We start from the raw sequence: 15,299 nt of genomic DNA, 5'->3' as shown, positions 1-15,299 counted from the left end.
TTAAGTCATCAGTTCATTTGCTTCCCACAGGAGTTTTAGGACCATCCAGGCAGCGTATGCATGCATTGTTTTTAGGTTGGTCATCCATCTCTTTGATGGGACTTTTTGTTCTCCTTGGGGTTATAGACTCTGATAATGAGATTATGATCATGGCCTGGACACTCCAACTGCCTTTCACTGTTCCCCAAGGAACTTGAATAGCTCAACTGATTTTATTGCCCCAAACCATGAGCATACCTTTTACAGACGTAATATGAAAAAGGGGATTTGGGTCTACTGGAACACCCCAAATATGTTGGGTACAACCTATACTAGAACAATACCCCACATGCCGGTGTACTCTGACATTAAAAGGGCAAAAGATAACACTCGACAGCCTCATAGACACAGGGGTTGAAGTTAGTTATCTCTCAAGACAAATGGCCCTCACAGTGGTCCCTTGCTAAAGTGCTCCAGGCACTTTCAGGCATTGGAGGAAGCAGCCGCAGCTGTCAAACCCACCACTGGATACAGATCAAAGGGCCCGAGGGACACCGTGCCTCAATCATACTGTTTGTATTACCAATACCAATGGTACCGTGGTGGGGGATGTTCTCTCCCAATGGGGCTTTAGGATTCAATCAGCTTTTTAAAGGGGGCCGTTGGAGAGCGACACTTTAAAACTAACCTGGAAAACAGGGAAAATGGTTTGGCCCCTACCATTGCAAAAACTTTGTGTATTAACAGAGTTGCTCCAACAACAACTCCAGAAAGAGCATTTTGTCTTTCTAACCGTCCTTGGAATTCTCACATGTTTGTTATCAAAAAACAAACTGGCAAATGGCGCTTACTCCATGATCTTTGAAAAATAATGCAGCTATGGAAGACACAGAGGCCTTACAGCCAGGTCTCCCATCTCCTACCATGATTCCCAAAAATTGGCACTTGACTGTTACTGATTTAAAAGATTGGTTTTTTGATATTCCTTTACATCCTGATGATGGTCCTAAATTTTCCTTTTCAGTTCCAAGCACAAAAATGCAGGCACCCTTAGAGCGATATCACTGGATAGTTTTACCTAAGGGCATGAAAAACAGCTGTACTATTTGCCAGTGGTATATTGCTAGGTCCTCAATTCTGTTCATCAACAAATGCCTAATGTTCTTTTGCACCATTCTATGGATGATATTTTTGTAACAGCTGAACAACAGGAAGTCATGGAGAAAGCCTTAGTTAGCCCTTGTCACCAAAGCTGTAACTCAGGCAGGGCTTTGCATAGCTCCCAAAAGGTACAAAAACATCCTTCGTGGAGGTATTTGGGGTGGTGCAAATATTGGGGTCTCTTCAATTTCTCCCCAAGCTCTTCAAATTCAGACAAATATTTGCACCTTACATGATGCACAAAAATTTTTGGGAACAATCAACTGGGTGCACTCCTTGTTAGGGAATTCAAATACAAAGCTAAAAGTCCTTTGTTTGAATGATTAAAAGGAGATTCAGACCTTTTATCACCTAGACAACTTACATTTCAAGTTCAGCAGGTGCTGCAATGCCCAGCTGATGTCATAATAAACCAACAAACTGCACACTGGGCACCTGAGCTGCTTTTCTTTTTAATAATCTTGCATCCAGCAAAACAGCCCCATGCCTTGATGTTTCAATGGGACCCCAATGCACCAGACTCTTTGTTTATCACTGAATGGATTTACTTACACCCCAAATGACTAAAACCATCAGTAGCCAACAGGAAATGATGGCCCAACTGGTTGTTAAGGCCTGACAGAGACTCGTTTCTCTTGCAGGAGGGGAATTTTCCACTCTTTTCCTACCTTTAACCACCTTTTATTTGAATTGGATATTTCAGGGATCAAGGCTCTTCAGATGGCCTTTCCTGAATTCAGTGGACAAATCTCAATACATCCTCCAAAACATGAGTTGTTTTAACAGCTTTTAAAAGCTTTTTTTAAGCTTTTTTTTTTTTTTTCAATTGACAGAGAAACCCAAGAGGAGTGAGGTTCCACTTCAAGCCTTAACAGTATTCACAGATGGTTCTGGTCACTCTCAGAAATCTGTGGTAGTATGGAGAGACCCCTCTTCTAGTGGGTCTAATGGAGAGCAGATTTATCCATATCTGAGTGGTCCCCCCCAATTGTTGAACTTGCTGCTGTTGTCAGAGCTTTTCAAAAATTTTCTGTTCCTTTTAATCTGCTTACAGATTCAGCTTATGTTGCAGGAATAGTGATGAGAACCAAAGCATCAGTTTAGAAAGAGTTGAAAATTCACAACAATTTTATTGGTTGCAGCTCCTTGTTTTTTCCTTAGAAAATTGAACATTTCCTTACTTTGTTATGCATATTTGTTCACATACAGACCATCCCAGATTTTTAGCTGAAGGGAACAGGCAAGCTGGCCTTTTAACAATGCCTGTACAACAATCTGTTCTACCTAATAAGATAGAACAGCCTAAATTGATCCATTTGTTTTTTCACCAAAATGGTGTCACTTTGATTTGGCACTTTGGCATTAGTAAAGCCCAAGCTTCAAGAACTATTGCTGTTTGTCCTGATTGCCAAAGGTGTTCTTTTCTCTCTATTGCAGGAAGTATTAATCCCAGAGGGCTTCAGAGCCTTCAAGTCTGGCATCAGACATTACCCATTTTTACTGAATTTGGTCATTTAAAATACATTCATTCCTCTATTGATACCTTTTCTGGTGCTCTTTTTGCATCTGCCCATTCAGGGAAAACAGCTTACGATGTCTCTAGACACTTCACTGCTGCTTTTGCCATTCTTGGTATACATCTGAAGTGAAGACAGGCAATGGCCCAGTTTATATTTCCCGTCGAGTTGCTAACTCTTTTGCCTTCTGGGGAATTATGCACAAAACAGGTATTGCTCATTCCCCAACAGGCCAATCTGTCATGGGCTCATGGCTCCCTCAAACATCTCTTGGTACAACAGAAAGGGGGGCCAGAGATGGCAACCCTGCCAAGAGACTGCAGAAAGCCCTTTATGTGATCAACTTTTTGAATTGTTCTTTGATGGACCCCAACCCACCGATTGTTCCACATTTTAATCATGATTCACAATTGCAACAAAAGGAAAGAAACCCCTGCATTAGTGAAGGATCCAGAATCTGGTAAGATATTGGGGCCTTATCCTTAGGCCACCTGGGGTAGAGGTTTTGCTTGTGTCTCCACAGAGAATGGTCCCGAGTGGATTCCAGCAAAGAATGTGAAGCCGTTTTTAAGAATCTTTGAGTGCATCACCTGAAGATTCACCTTGAACACCAACATTGGCGGAGAACCCTTGTGAACAGGACCTCACCACCACACCAGCGCCTGTTTAACCTCTAACAGACTTATGTCCTTGGGAAAATGGTTAAGGTTACCCAGTGGTATCAGGGTTTACAGGGCTAGGAAAACTTCTGGGGGATTGGAGACTTGGTGGATGGATAAAACATTTAGTTAAAATAGGCTTCTATGTATTAGGCATTGTATTATGTATTGTTATGGTTATTCCTTGTATTTTACAGTGCGTGAAAAAATTAATAGACAAGTCACTTAAGAGTGTATTTTTGTTTGAATGGATAGGGGGAGGTATGGGGAATAAAACAAAAAGTACAGTGGAACTGATGAAGGGGCCTGATATCTTAGGCCTGATTGAGCAGAAACTGTGGGAGGGACAGACACAGATTAAGGCTCCCTGGGCAAGAGGGGACCAAGAAACAAGATGTGAAACTTAGTAACTTAGTGATGAGATAATGTTACCAGGTGACCTGATGTCCTGAAGAATGTGTAACCAATGGGAAATTGTTACAAAAAATGGAGCCCTATATAACTACCATACAAGTAAAACCCCATATAAATCCCTGGCATACTCAATAAAATTGGCTTCTGATCTAAACTCAGATGTCCCCGTCTCTCCATCATCATTAACCCCCCTAGGTGGGGGGAAGATGTTGGAGAGATTCCTTTCCCTTCTCTTTGTCCTGATGTGATTTGGTCGGTACATAAATTCACTCCCTGTGCCCAGGCTGGGTCTGTTCTCCCTGTGCCAGTGCTCGGGGTGGGATCTCTCCCATTCCTTCTCTCAACTCCCAGGCCTCTCCACAGGCAACAAGAGAATGCAATGAACAAGAATCAGCCAATCAGAGAGAGCAGTTCTGATGACTCACCAGTTGCTGGGCAGACCCACAGAACCCAGTGTTCCCTGGACCCCACCCTCCCTGCTCAGTCACACCCCAATCCTCCCTGCACAATCACAGGAGGTCCCAGTCAGGTGCAAGGCCACGGGAAGGGGCTGCGGCTGCCACTGGCTCAGGAGCTCTGAGGGCAGAAAAAAGGGGGTGACACCGGGATGGGGGACACTGGCAGGACTTCCCTTAATGGTGCCTCCATTTGTGTTGGCCCAAGTGAGAGCTTCTGGAGAATCTCTTCCCACACACAGGACACTCATTGGGCCTCTCCCCAGTGTGGATGTGCCTGTGGGTGACGAGGGTGGAGTTGCGCCTGAAGCCCTTCCCGCAGTCGGGGCAGTGGAAGGGCCTCTCCTCTGTGTGAATCTGCTGATGTACTGAAGCCCGGACAGACAACTCTTCAACTAATTAAAGTTGAAAAGAAGGGTATTTTATCGCAGTGCTGGACATATAAGGAATCATTTCCAAATGGATGTGCAAGGAGTTGCAGACTCCTGCTCTCTATTTATACAGAAAAGGTTTTACATATCCAAGCGGTTTCTAAGGATGCATAATACATAATCATTATCTGCCCACTTTGTATTATAATCAGCTGAATACCTAATATGTCTGTGCAATTGCACTGCCTTAATTGGGTCTGTGGGATTTTGAAATAAGGGAGTGGGCGTATGTGAAGAAGAAAGCTCTCTTCCTCATGGTAAACTCTTCACCCATGGCGAGTTTGCAGGACTTTTTGATCTGCTGGTCATGGTCCAAGCCTCTCCAAACTGATTATTCTTAAGGCAAGATATTTCTATCGTCTCTGCTCCTCCACAATTGCTACATCTATCCCTGTCACTCCGAGCTTTACTTTCTAATATATTTGTTACTCTTTCACTAACCTATGTGATTTTTGCTTAGCTAACATACCTTCTTAACTAATTTTAAAATCTTAACTAAAATATGCAATCTTCTACTATCTCAGTTATACTCCCAGCTGGCCCCTTGACTCAACCACAGTTTTCAATTATCGTAAATACATTTCCAGCTGATCCCTTGACTCATTATGATGAGATTGGAGCTGCTCAGAAACCACTTCCTACACTCGGGACACTCATAGGTTCTCTCCCCAGTGTGGATCTTGCAGTGATTGATGAGGTTGGAGCTCCACCCAAAGCCCTTCCCACACTCCCCACACTTGTAGGGCCGTTTCCCCATGTGGATCACCTGGAGCCAGATCACATCTGAGCTCCAGAGCTCCGGCTGAAGCCCTTTCCACATTCCAAGCACTTGTGGGGTTTCTGCCAGCCATGAGTTGTCTCTACCACCTCTGAGTTCTGAATGAATCTCTGGCTGCCTTCTGGACACAGGGGGCATCTTTCCTCCTCACAGCTGCCAGGGCTGGGTTTGCAACCCCTCCTTGTGTGGGATCTCCAGGGCTTATCCTCCCCATTGGATTCCCATGCCATGGGGCTGCTCAAAACGGCCTTTTCCATGAGGTTCTGCAGCAGGGATTTGCTCTCCCTGGTCTCTGTCTGCAGCTCAGTGCCTGGGGAAGGAAAGGAAAGAAAAGAAGAGGAAGGAATGAGGAAGGAAGAAGGACAGAATGAGAAGGGGAAGGAGCTGTGGACAAGGACAGGATGGGATTTGCCTCTGTGCCAGAGGGAAGGGGAAGGGGATCCCCCCAGTTCATCCTTGGCAGGACGGCATTGGTAGCGGGGTTGTCCTGCAGCCAGAGGAAATGTTGGGCTGAGACATGAAACAGAGGAGAAGGAGAAAGGGGCAGTGACTTCCTCCTTGCCTGCCTCAGTGTCCCAGGCCATCTTCCTTTTCCTCGCAGCCTCCTCCAGCTCCATCCAGACAAAGATTGGGATTGACAAATCCTGGCTTGGGGGAAAAACAACAGGTGAGGCCCTTGGTCCTGCTTCCCAAGTCCAGCGTAAAAAGTAACCGCCCTGTTCACAGTTGGATGGGCCCAGACCCTGCTCATCTCCAGCCTCCCCCACCCCTCCAGGCTGACAGGATCCCCCAGCTCCAGGATTGGCCTTCGTTGCTCTCCCCACTCTGATGCCAATCAGAGTCCCAACACCAATGTCCCCCCCCAGCTGGTACCACTGCCCCAGCCAGTACAGACAGTTTGCCACAGGAACCTTCCACAGTTCTCCAAAGGGGCATCTGTGTCTCACCCTTGGGGCCCTGCAAGATCCAAACATCCCCTCCCCTGAAACAAACCCTCCCAGAGATCCTCCAATGGATTTGGGGTGAGTTCCCCCTCCCCACTCACCTGTGAGATCTGGGGGGATAGATGCTGCCAGGGCCAGGGGAGCTGCAGACTCAGCGGGCGAGTGGGAAAACAGCGTGGTTCTGCTGCAGCTCCTCCTCTTTCTATTCTTCTTCCTGCTCTTCCTTTTCCCATCCTCCGCTTCTTCTCTCCCTCCTCTTCCTATTGCTCCTCCTCTGTGCCCAATCCAGATCCTCCTTTCACACCCTTCTCTCTCCCATGGCTGCAGCATTTGGGTGGAGGGAACCCGGGAAAGCCCCATGAGCCCCCCAGGGATGGGCAGGGGGCTTGGGAATCCACCCAGTGCAGATCCATTCCCCTCCAGAGCCCCAGGGAATCACTCCAGGGATCAAGCGATGGGGACACAGTGGGATCCCCACGGAACCACCCTTTTTCTATCCCATCCCCAACTTTCCCTCCCCTCTCCTATCGTTCCCCCAACCAAAGGACCCCTCCCAACTCAATCTGGGGATCCCATCCCTCTCCCACTCTGAATCCTCTTTTTCCCTGCACTCCCACCCCTTTCCCATCGTGCCTTCAGCTCCACCTCTCGTCCCTATTTGGTTTTGGGGGATGCAGGTCCCTCCTGCTCAGTCTGGGGGGTCACATCCCCCCTTTCCCTCAATTCATGCATCTCCTGGCTGCTTTTTCCTGGGAGCAATCCCTCAGTTTTGGGACTTTTGGGGTGTAGTTTAAGAGTGTGACAGCTCTGTCTGGCTTTCCCCTCCCTGTTGTGGCCTCTCAGCTGCCCCTGACACCCTGGGGGTGCTGGGATTTTCTTCCTGGGGACAAGGATGTTCATCCCCTTCCAGGAGCCCAATGCCCGGCTGGGGCTCCAGTTCAGGGGGTCCTTGAGCAACTGCCCCAGAACCTCCCCCATGGTCTCCCAGCACAGCCAGAGCCACTTGGCCTGGGGTCTCCAAAGGCCTCAGCAAGCCCCAAATCCCTCCCAGGAACCCTCAACTCCCTCCAGCCCAGCATCCCCCACATCCCCTGCAAGTTCCCCCCATGGCACCAGCCATGGCCATGTCCCCACATGTCACTGCCCATGTCCCACCATGTCATCACCCATGGCTGTCTCCCCACCATGTTTCCATCCCTGTCATTGTTCCCCACATCTCCATCCATGCCTGTGTCCACCCACATCCCCATGAATGGCTATGTCCCCCTCCATGTCCATGTGTCCCCCAACTGGTTCAGGAAAAATAAAATACCTCTTTGAAGAAAAGTGGAAAAAACTGTTTATTACACAATAAAACCTAAACAATATTAAACAATAAAACCTCTTGCTGCTCTAAAAGAGAGACAAACTCACCAAGTCCCTCTGTGGGCTGTAGCTCAGCTCACTCAGTCCCTTATCAGTCCCTCTGGCGCTGGAAATGCCGCGGCCCAGGCCCGGCCTGGTGGGCCACAGGTGTGATCTGCCCATGCTCTTCTGGTGTTCAGGCCAGAGCAGGTTTAAGCAGGTCCAAAGAAAAGGGAAAAAACCCCACAGTAGGGAACTACTTTGCCTCAGCTAGCTAAAACTAAGTAAAAGCAAAGGAGAGCTCTGTCCCGCTGTCTGTCCATCCGCAGACAACACAGTGCAGGAGCAGCAATGTGGAGGAGTGAGTGCAGTTTCTGAAAACAAACTCTGCATTTCTTCTCTCCCTCTTCACTCTCAGGAAAAGTCTTAAAGGTACTTTAAAGCTTTAAAGCATAAACAGAACAGACTGGGGATACAAACATCATATAGTCCACCCTGAACATACCTTCAACACCATTCAGTACTCCCTGATGTCACCAGAAGATAGGATTGAATGCAAAAGATTTTATGGGGTTGAAAGTCAACAAATCTGCCCTCCCCAAGGAATTCCCATTGTAGGTCTGTGTCCCAATGGATGTTCCTGCTGCTGGGTTTATCTAGCTACCCACAGGGAACCAGGAAGATGTGGAGCCTCCAAGCCAGGTGTCTTCCCAACACGGATCACCAGGACCATGGATCACCAGGGCTCTGCCCAACAACGCTCACTGGGGATCATCCAATGTAGATCGTCTCATGGGGGACAGAGCTGGAGCAGCACACAAAGCTCTTCCCTCACGTGGGGCACTCACAGGACTTCCCTTAGTGGCGCCTCCGTTGGTGTTCTGTCAAGTGAGAGCTCTGTGAGAAGCTCATCCCACACTCCCCACACTCGTAGGGCCTTTCCCCAGTGTGGATGCGCTGGTGGATGGTGAGTTTGGTGTTTTCCTTGAAGCCCTTCCCACAGTCAGGGCAGCGGAAGGGCCTCTCCTCTGTGTGAATCCGCTCATGTTTGAGGAGATCGGAGCTCCTGTGAAACCTCTTCCCACACTCAGGACACTCATAGGGCCTCTCCCCAGTGTGGGTGCCCTGGTGTTTTCTCAGGTCAGAGTTCCACCCATAGCTCTTCCCACATTCCAAGCAGGTGTAGGGCCATTCCCTCGTGTGGATGACCTGGTGCCGAATCAATGCTGAGCTTCCTCTGAAGCTCCTCCCACACTCCCCACACTCATAGGGCTTTTCCCCAGTGTGGATCCTCTGGTGTTGGATCAGGATGGAGTTGTGGCTGAAACTCCTCCCACATTCCCCACACTCAAAGGGCCTCTCCCCAGTGTGGATCACCTGGTGCTGCCTCAGGGTGGAGCTCCAGCTGAAACATTTCCCACATTCCAAGCACCTGTGTGGCTTCTCCCTGCCATGAGGCTTCTCCACCAGCTCCAAGCTCTGGCTGGATCGCAGGATGCATTCCTGGCTCACAGGGGCTCTTTCCTCCCCAGAACTCCCTGGGCAGGGTTTGCAGCCCCTCTTCATGAGGTACATTTGGGGCTTTTCCTCCTCCTCCATCAGGCCACACCCTGAGAATTAAAAATCCTGGTTTGCAGAAAAAATCAAGAGGAGAGCAGCTTGGACTGGGAAAACCTCCATGCCCAAGTTCATCTGGGAAAGTCATTGGGCATCTTGTGTCTGAAAGAACCTCCAAAATACCATGATTCAGCACAAAAATCCTCTAAACATCAAGATGCAGATCAAAAACTTCCCAAACGTCAATATTCAGCAAAAACCTCCTTCAAAATACAGAGATTCAGCCCTCACAAAAAACAAAAGCACCAACATTTGCCCAGTAAAGCTCAGAAACCCCAAGATTCAGCCTCTGTGAAAATCATGGATTCCCCCTCCCCTGGTCACCTGCTGCATACAGACAAAGCTCCTGGGGCTGGGGGGGAGGCTGCAGATACAGGGAGGAGTAGAACCGTGTGGTGCCGCCTCTTTCTGCTCCTCCTCCTCCTCCTCTGTTCCTGCTCTTCCTCACACTCCTCTTCCTCCTGCTATTCCTCCTTCTGCACAATCCCACCTTCTCCTCCCACGTCCAGGGTTTCACCATTTTGTTCCTCAACCCTGCTTCTCCTTCCCTTCTCCTCCTGCCCCAGGCCCAGCACCCGCTGCCGGCTCCCTCTTGCCCCCAAACCCACAGCATCCCACGGCAGGGGCAGGGATGGAGCTGGGGCAGGTCGGGCTGGGGCAGCGCTGGGCTCTCGGCCGCTCCCGCCCGCACTCGGTCCCCACTGCAGCCGCTCCCACCAGGACAGCGCGGGGGGGCCCGGCCTTGGCGCTGCCCCACTCCCACCTCCCCAAATTCCACTCGCGGGGGGCGCTGGGGCCGAGGGGGGCGCTGGGCGCAGGTGGGGAACGCTGGGAGCTGCGGGTCTGCCTGGCAACTGCTGAGTCATCAGAGCCGCGTGCTCTGATTGGCTGAGCGCTGCCTGAGGGCTGGGGCTGCAGCAAGGGGGGACACACAGCTCCAGGGGGGGATGTCCCACAAACGGGGGACCCCCATGAAAGGAAGAAGAGGAAAGTGTCTTTGCAATCAGATGCTGTGAATCTGCTGAGAGATAGAGCCAGGAACTTGTACGTAAGGAAGCGACAGGAGAAGCCATCAGTTTAAGAAAATGTTGTTAACTGATGACACAGACTGCTGCTCAGCCAAGCTCCTGCCACATTCATGAACTTCGAGAAGAAGAACAACAAAGACTTCACAGAGCCATGAATATCGGTTGCTACACAAAAGTAGGGAGCATATCAAGGGGATATGTAGTAAGTGGATTGGGAAGTCTCTTCCTCTCAAGTACACCACCCAATGCGGAAAGGAAGAGGGAGATGCAGCTGGGAAAATTAGGATGAACAGGAGGCTGTGTCCTCCACCAACTGGAGAGACCCTGTAGGAAATGTACCATGGCCTCTGCCTTTCTTTAGGAATGAAATTACTTTTACAGGACTCCTCTGTCTGCTTTGTGGACAGAATCCTCTGGTGACGTCAATTTTTCCACACACCTTGGGACTCGTCCGGAATTCCATCCACCGTCCGGGGCAGCGGGCAGTGAGTGCAGCTGAAGGTGCCTCACCCAGTTTGGGTGATCGGCCCCCTTGGGGGCGGCAGCACCGGGGACTGATTGGGTATCTGAGAGTGACCAGGAGACAGACAAGGGGCACATCAGGGGGGGCTGTGAAGAGTCAGCAGGGAGAGAGCACTGAAAATCTCATCAGTGAGTGCACTGGGATCTTTGGGGAGTGAGCACGGCAGGGCACCCATGGAGACAGAAAAGGGAAAGCCAGGAAGGGGTCCTGTGCCAAAGGGATGATGATCCCAAAATATCTCTGAAGGGTCCCTTGGGAGAAGGGTGAGGTAGATTGCACACTCCCTCAGAGGCAATTAAGGACTTGGACACCCAGGGGGGCAATAAGAGAAGTGGAGAAGGGATTTGGACAACAGGGGATGGATGGCATTGGTATGCTGGGAAGAGACTGGGTGAAGGGGAGTGTGCAGGAATTTGGTTAAGGCAGGAAGCAGCAGGAGGAATCTATGTGGTGAGAAAAAGAAAAGGGGAGGAAGAGAAAAATACTCAGAATTTGGATGTTTTTCAGCAGAGTCTTATCCTCAACATTTGCCAGCTGATCATTTGTATCCCCGGTTTCCAGGAGAGGAAAACAAGGAGGTCAGGGTTTCAGGGGGTTTCTCTGTGGGGGGCAGCGGCAGCAGCGGGCGCAGAGGTGCGGGACCGGGAGCACGGGCTGGGGGCCTGGGGGGAGCTGCGGGGCCGGGCCGGGGCTGTGGGGCAGCCGGGGCTCAGCGCCGGGCGCTGCCTGACCCCACCAGCCCCGGGCAGGGCCGGCAGTGGCCCCCGGCCCCCAGGAGGCTGCGGGACGCCCCGGCCGCTGCCCGGCCCCGTGGAGCTGCCGGCCCTGCCCGCCGGGGGGCGCCTTTGGACACTGCGGCAGGACAGGGACCGGCTCTGGGATACGGGCTGGGGAGGGCACCCTGAGCACAGGGACGAGGAGCAAGGAACATCTGGGAAATGTGGATTATACAAGGAAGGACTGAGATTTTCTTTTCTTTTCTTTTCTTGGGATCACCACAGAAACGAATGATTTTGCAGAAAGCTCAGCAGCTCTCAGAGGATGAGCACCCACAGGCACTGAGGGGGGCTGCAGGAGGGGCAGAAGAAGGCCCTGCAGCACTTGGGCACAAAGGCCCAGTAGGTGAATGCAAGAAGGAAGCAGAAAAAGGCCAAGCTGAAGGCAAAGGCCAGGGCAGAGCTCCTACAGCCCCTGAGGGATCAACCCCAGGGCCCAAGGGGGCCCCAGCACCCAGGGCATGGGCTCGGCCACAAGCACCCGGCAGAGGCATTGCCCTCCTCGGCAGGGGACAGCCCACCCAAACAGCCCCTGGCAAGGAATCAGGGCTCCAGCTGCAGGGCACAAGGACACTGCAAGCACAGACAGCAGCACCCTCAGGACCAGCAAGTCCACCCCGTGATGGACATGGATTGGCAGGGCTGTCACAGCTCCCATCACACCAGGGACCCTCCACACTGGAGCCCTTGAGAACATTCAGGTGGGTCTGCATTGAGAGGAGGCCTTTCCTGATGGACACAGGGGCCTCTCAATCCACTCTGAATCTTAGACCTAATGGGCAAAATAGGAAAGGCATGGTTTAATTATTAAGGGAATAAGTGGGAAAGATGAGCAGGTATGATTTCATCAACCACTACTAGGAGATGTAGGGGATACGCTTGAAATAAATTAATTTCTTTTTATTCCTACTTGATTGCAATTTACTGGGAAGGAATTTGGTGGCTGGATTTTTATATTGTAAAAGGTGATACAGAGGCTTATGATGTTGTACTTATGTGTCAAATGTCTGGCAAGGCCTATGCTGAAGTGAACCCACAAATGTGGACAGTCCAGGGAAAGAGGAAAAATTAGATATGGAGCCTCACCAAATTACTTTGAAGCAACAAGGACAAGAGGTTGCTTGTATTGATTTAAAATCAATACCCTATTCCAAGAGAGGGAAGGAAGGGCTTACAGCTTATTACTGACTCTCTCTTAAAGGCAGGGTTTTGGAGCCAGGGATCTCTCCCTACAACACTCCAGTCAAGAAACTGGATGGATGGACACAAGGAGGAATCACAGAATTTTCAAGTGTTAAAAAGCAAATTAACTGAGGCTCCTGCCCTGGCCCTCCTAGACAGGGAGAAAGAATTTGAATTGTAGGTGGATGTTAAACAGGGCCATGCCGAAGAATTCTTGTGTTAAAATGTTTAACCCAGTGGCCAGAGTGGCCTCAATGTCTGCAGAATTGTGCAGACACACCTCACATGGGAACTGAGGCCTGAAAACTGATGACAACAGGAGGATCTCCTAGAGTTCAAGTCTGGCATCAAGTTAAAGCTCTGACAACCAAAAGAGCCTCTAAATGGATGAGCAGGGCTCGGTTATTACAGTATGAAACTTGTTCAGTGGCACAGGAGGATTCAGAACTGAGGACAGGGCAAGGGTTTAACTCAGCCTCCTGTTTGAACAGCCTGGAGAGGGGCTGGCAAGGAACCCAGGACTGCACTCAAGGGACAGAGCTCCAGACCCAGGCTGGGAGAGATTGATGGGACATTCCCTGGCCTGAGGGACAAAATGTATTTGTGGATGGCTCTGCAAGGGCAGCAGAAGGGAAAAGAGCTACAAGACAGGCTGTTATTAAGGAAGGGGAATCAGACAAAGTGCAGGTCACCGGCCCATGCTCAGCTCAACCCGCAGAGCTCTGGGTGCTTGTAAGAGCCTGGCACTGAAATGCCCTGGGCAGGAAGGCTTCAATATCTTCTGCTGACACCATGGCACCTAACAGGGGGCAAAAGCAATTCTGACTGCTTCAATCTGACTGATGCAATCACTGCATCACTTATTAGGGTATTTCTGAAATAATTAATTCATAGAGAAGGGATTGTGGAAGCAATAGACTCAGAAAGAAGAACTCATTTTACTCGAAAGATCCTTCAGGGGGTTATGGCAGCTTTAGGAATACAATGGGATCTCCATAACCCCTGGCACCCCCTGAGCTCAGGTCAGGAGAAATAAAGAAACACTTTTGGAAGCTGGTGATAAAAACCAAGATGCCGTGGGTACAGCTTTTGCCATTGGCTATGGCAAGAAGAAGAGACAGACCCAGGGCAGATATTCAATTATCTCACTTGGAATTGATGTCTGGAATTCCTTACCCTGGTAATTCTCCACCTTGTGCAGGGTGGAGATAAGGGATGTATGTTTCAAGCAGTCCGTGGCCAGAATCCTGTCTCTTGTGAAATCTCTCCCACAGGAAGCTGGGCTGGCACAGAGCCTGCCCTGGGACTTTGCTGTTGCCAACACCCAGCCAGGACATCGGCTCCTGCCTAAGGAGTGCAAAGCAGCACCACTGGTGGCCAAGGGGCCCATGCCAAGTGTCCCTGAGGCCAGAAACAGCCGCCAGCACAGCTGAACACGGGGGGACCCCTCAGCCTGGCCTCAGGGGCTCTGAAGCCCCGGAGATTTGCACTTCCCGCCTGCAGCAGGACCATGGCAGCCGCCACTGAGCCTGCCCTGAAGGCAACGCAGCAGCAGCCAGGGCTCCACAGCGGGCCAAGCCCCTGGGCCTGCCCACAGATCCTCTGCTCAAACCCTCGGAAATCCTGGCCACCCTCCTCTGGCACCTCCAGCCACTGCGGCCAAGCCTTGCTGCCACTGCTGCAGCTTCAGCGCTGGCTGGGCCTGCACTGCCACAGCTGCTGGGGAGCACCACGGCACAATTCCACTCTGGGGCTCACTCACACCCACACTCTGGGCTGCCTAGAATAAGATTACACCATGAGAATGTTTTTTCTAAATAATCCTACTTTCATATTGTCAGTTAGGTTTGGGGGTGAGAATCAGTTTTTATTCTCAGCAGAAGAAGTAGAAAATATCTTTATTGCTTTGGATTCTTTTTCAGTGTGTGTTTGCCTGGCTGGTGGAGATGGCAAAATTTTGGTCCGCGTTTTCTGGTGTTTACCTCCAGGCTGCGTTTAGAAGAGCTTTAAAGGTGACCCTTTAACTCACAAACCGTTAAGAGAACACTCTTCAAAAAAACCCCCAAAAATTAAAAATACCCCAAACCCTGGCTTTTGGGGTGGAGCGCATATGAGTCATGCTCTGGAAGAGAAGCTTCATTCCAGGCAGCCTGCAGAGGAGCTTTAGAAATGCAAATGAACACTGCTGGGCAAAGCCTGGACAATGTACCTGGGTCTTCCTACCCGGGGCAGGAATTGGGCTGATTCCCTCTGTCCCTCAGCCCAAGCTCTGCCTGCTTGCACTGATGGAATTTGCACAGCTCAAGGCAGAGCCCAGGGTGAGGATATCTGACCCTGCAACAGAAACGGGCGAAGCTGCAAAGGGAAACAGCAAATGAAGAATGTTGGGAAAACTTCACTATAAATAAATGGGGGGGAATCATCCCTCTGCCCACTCCAACATGTGCGGTCACTGTCTGTGTTATATAGGGTGTATTAGAGCACTGAAATG

At 50.4% G+C, this 15,299-nt stretch overlaps 1 protein-coding gene and 2 pseudogenes across 2 annotated transcripts in view; 1 reads left to right on the top strand and 2 right to left on the bottom strand.

The window, feature by feature from the left end:
- The window catches only part of LOC143695956 (uncharacterized), a 758,734-nt pseudogene that overhangs the window by 327,527 nt on the left and 415,908 nt on the right, over positions 1-15,299 (bottom strand). The window lies entirely within an intron of this gene.
- Positions 1-15,299, top strand: part of LOC143695907 (uncharacterized) — a 53,992-nt pseudogene that overhangs the window by 17,048 nt on the left and 21,645 nt on the right.
- Positions 7,661-11,953, bottom strand: LOC143695954 (uncharacterized). Its single transcript, XM_077191200.1, has one exon. The coding sequence runs from the start codon at positions 9,279-9,281 to the stop codon at positions 8,541-8,543; it is 741 nt and encodes a 246-aa protein (XP_077047315.1). The 5' UTR covers positions 9,282-11,953; the 3' UTR covers positions 7,661-8,540.

Source organism: Agelaius phoeniceus, chromosome 27 (assembly GCF_051311805.1).
Source record: "Agelaius phoeniceus isolate bAgePho1 chromosome 27, bAgePho1.hap1, whole genome shotgun sequence".
In the NCBI taxonomy this organism is placed as follows: domain Eukaryota; kingdom Metazoa; phylum Chordata; class Aves; order Passeriformes; family Icteridae; genus Agelaius; species Agelaius phoeniceus.
The sequence above is the reverse complement of the archived record's forward strand: the minus strand, read 5'-3'. Positions and strand labels throughout refer to the sequence as shown.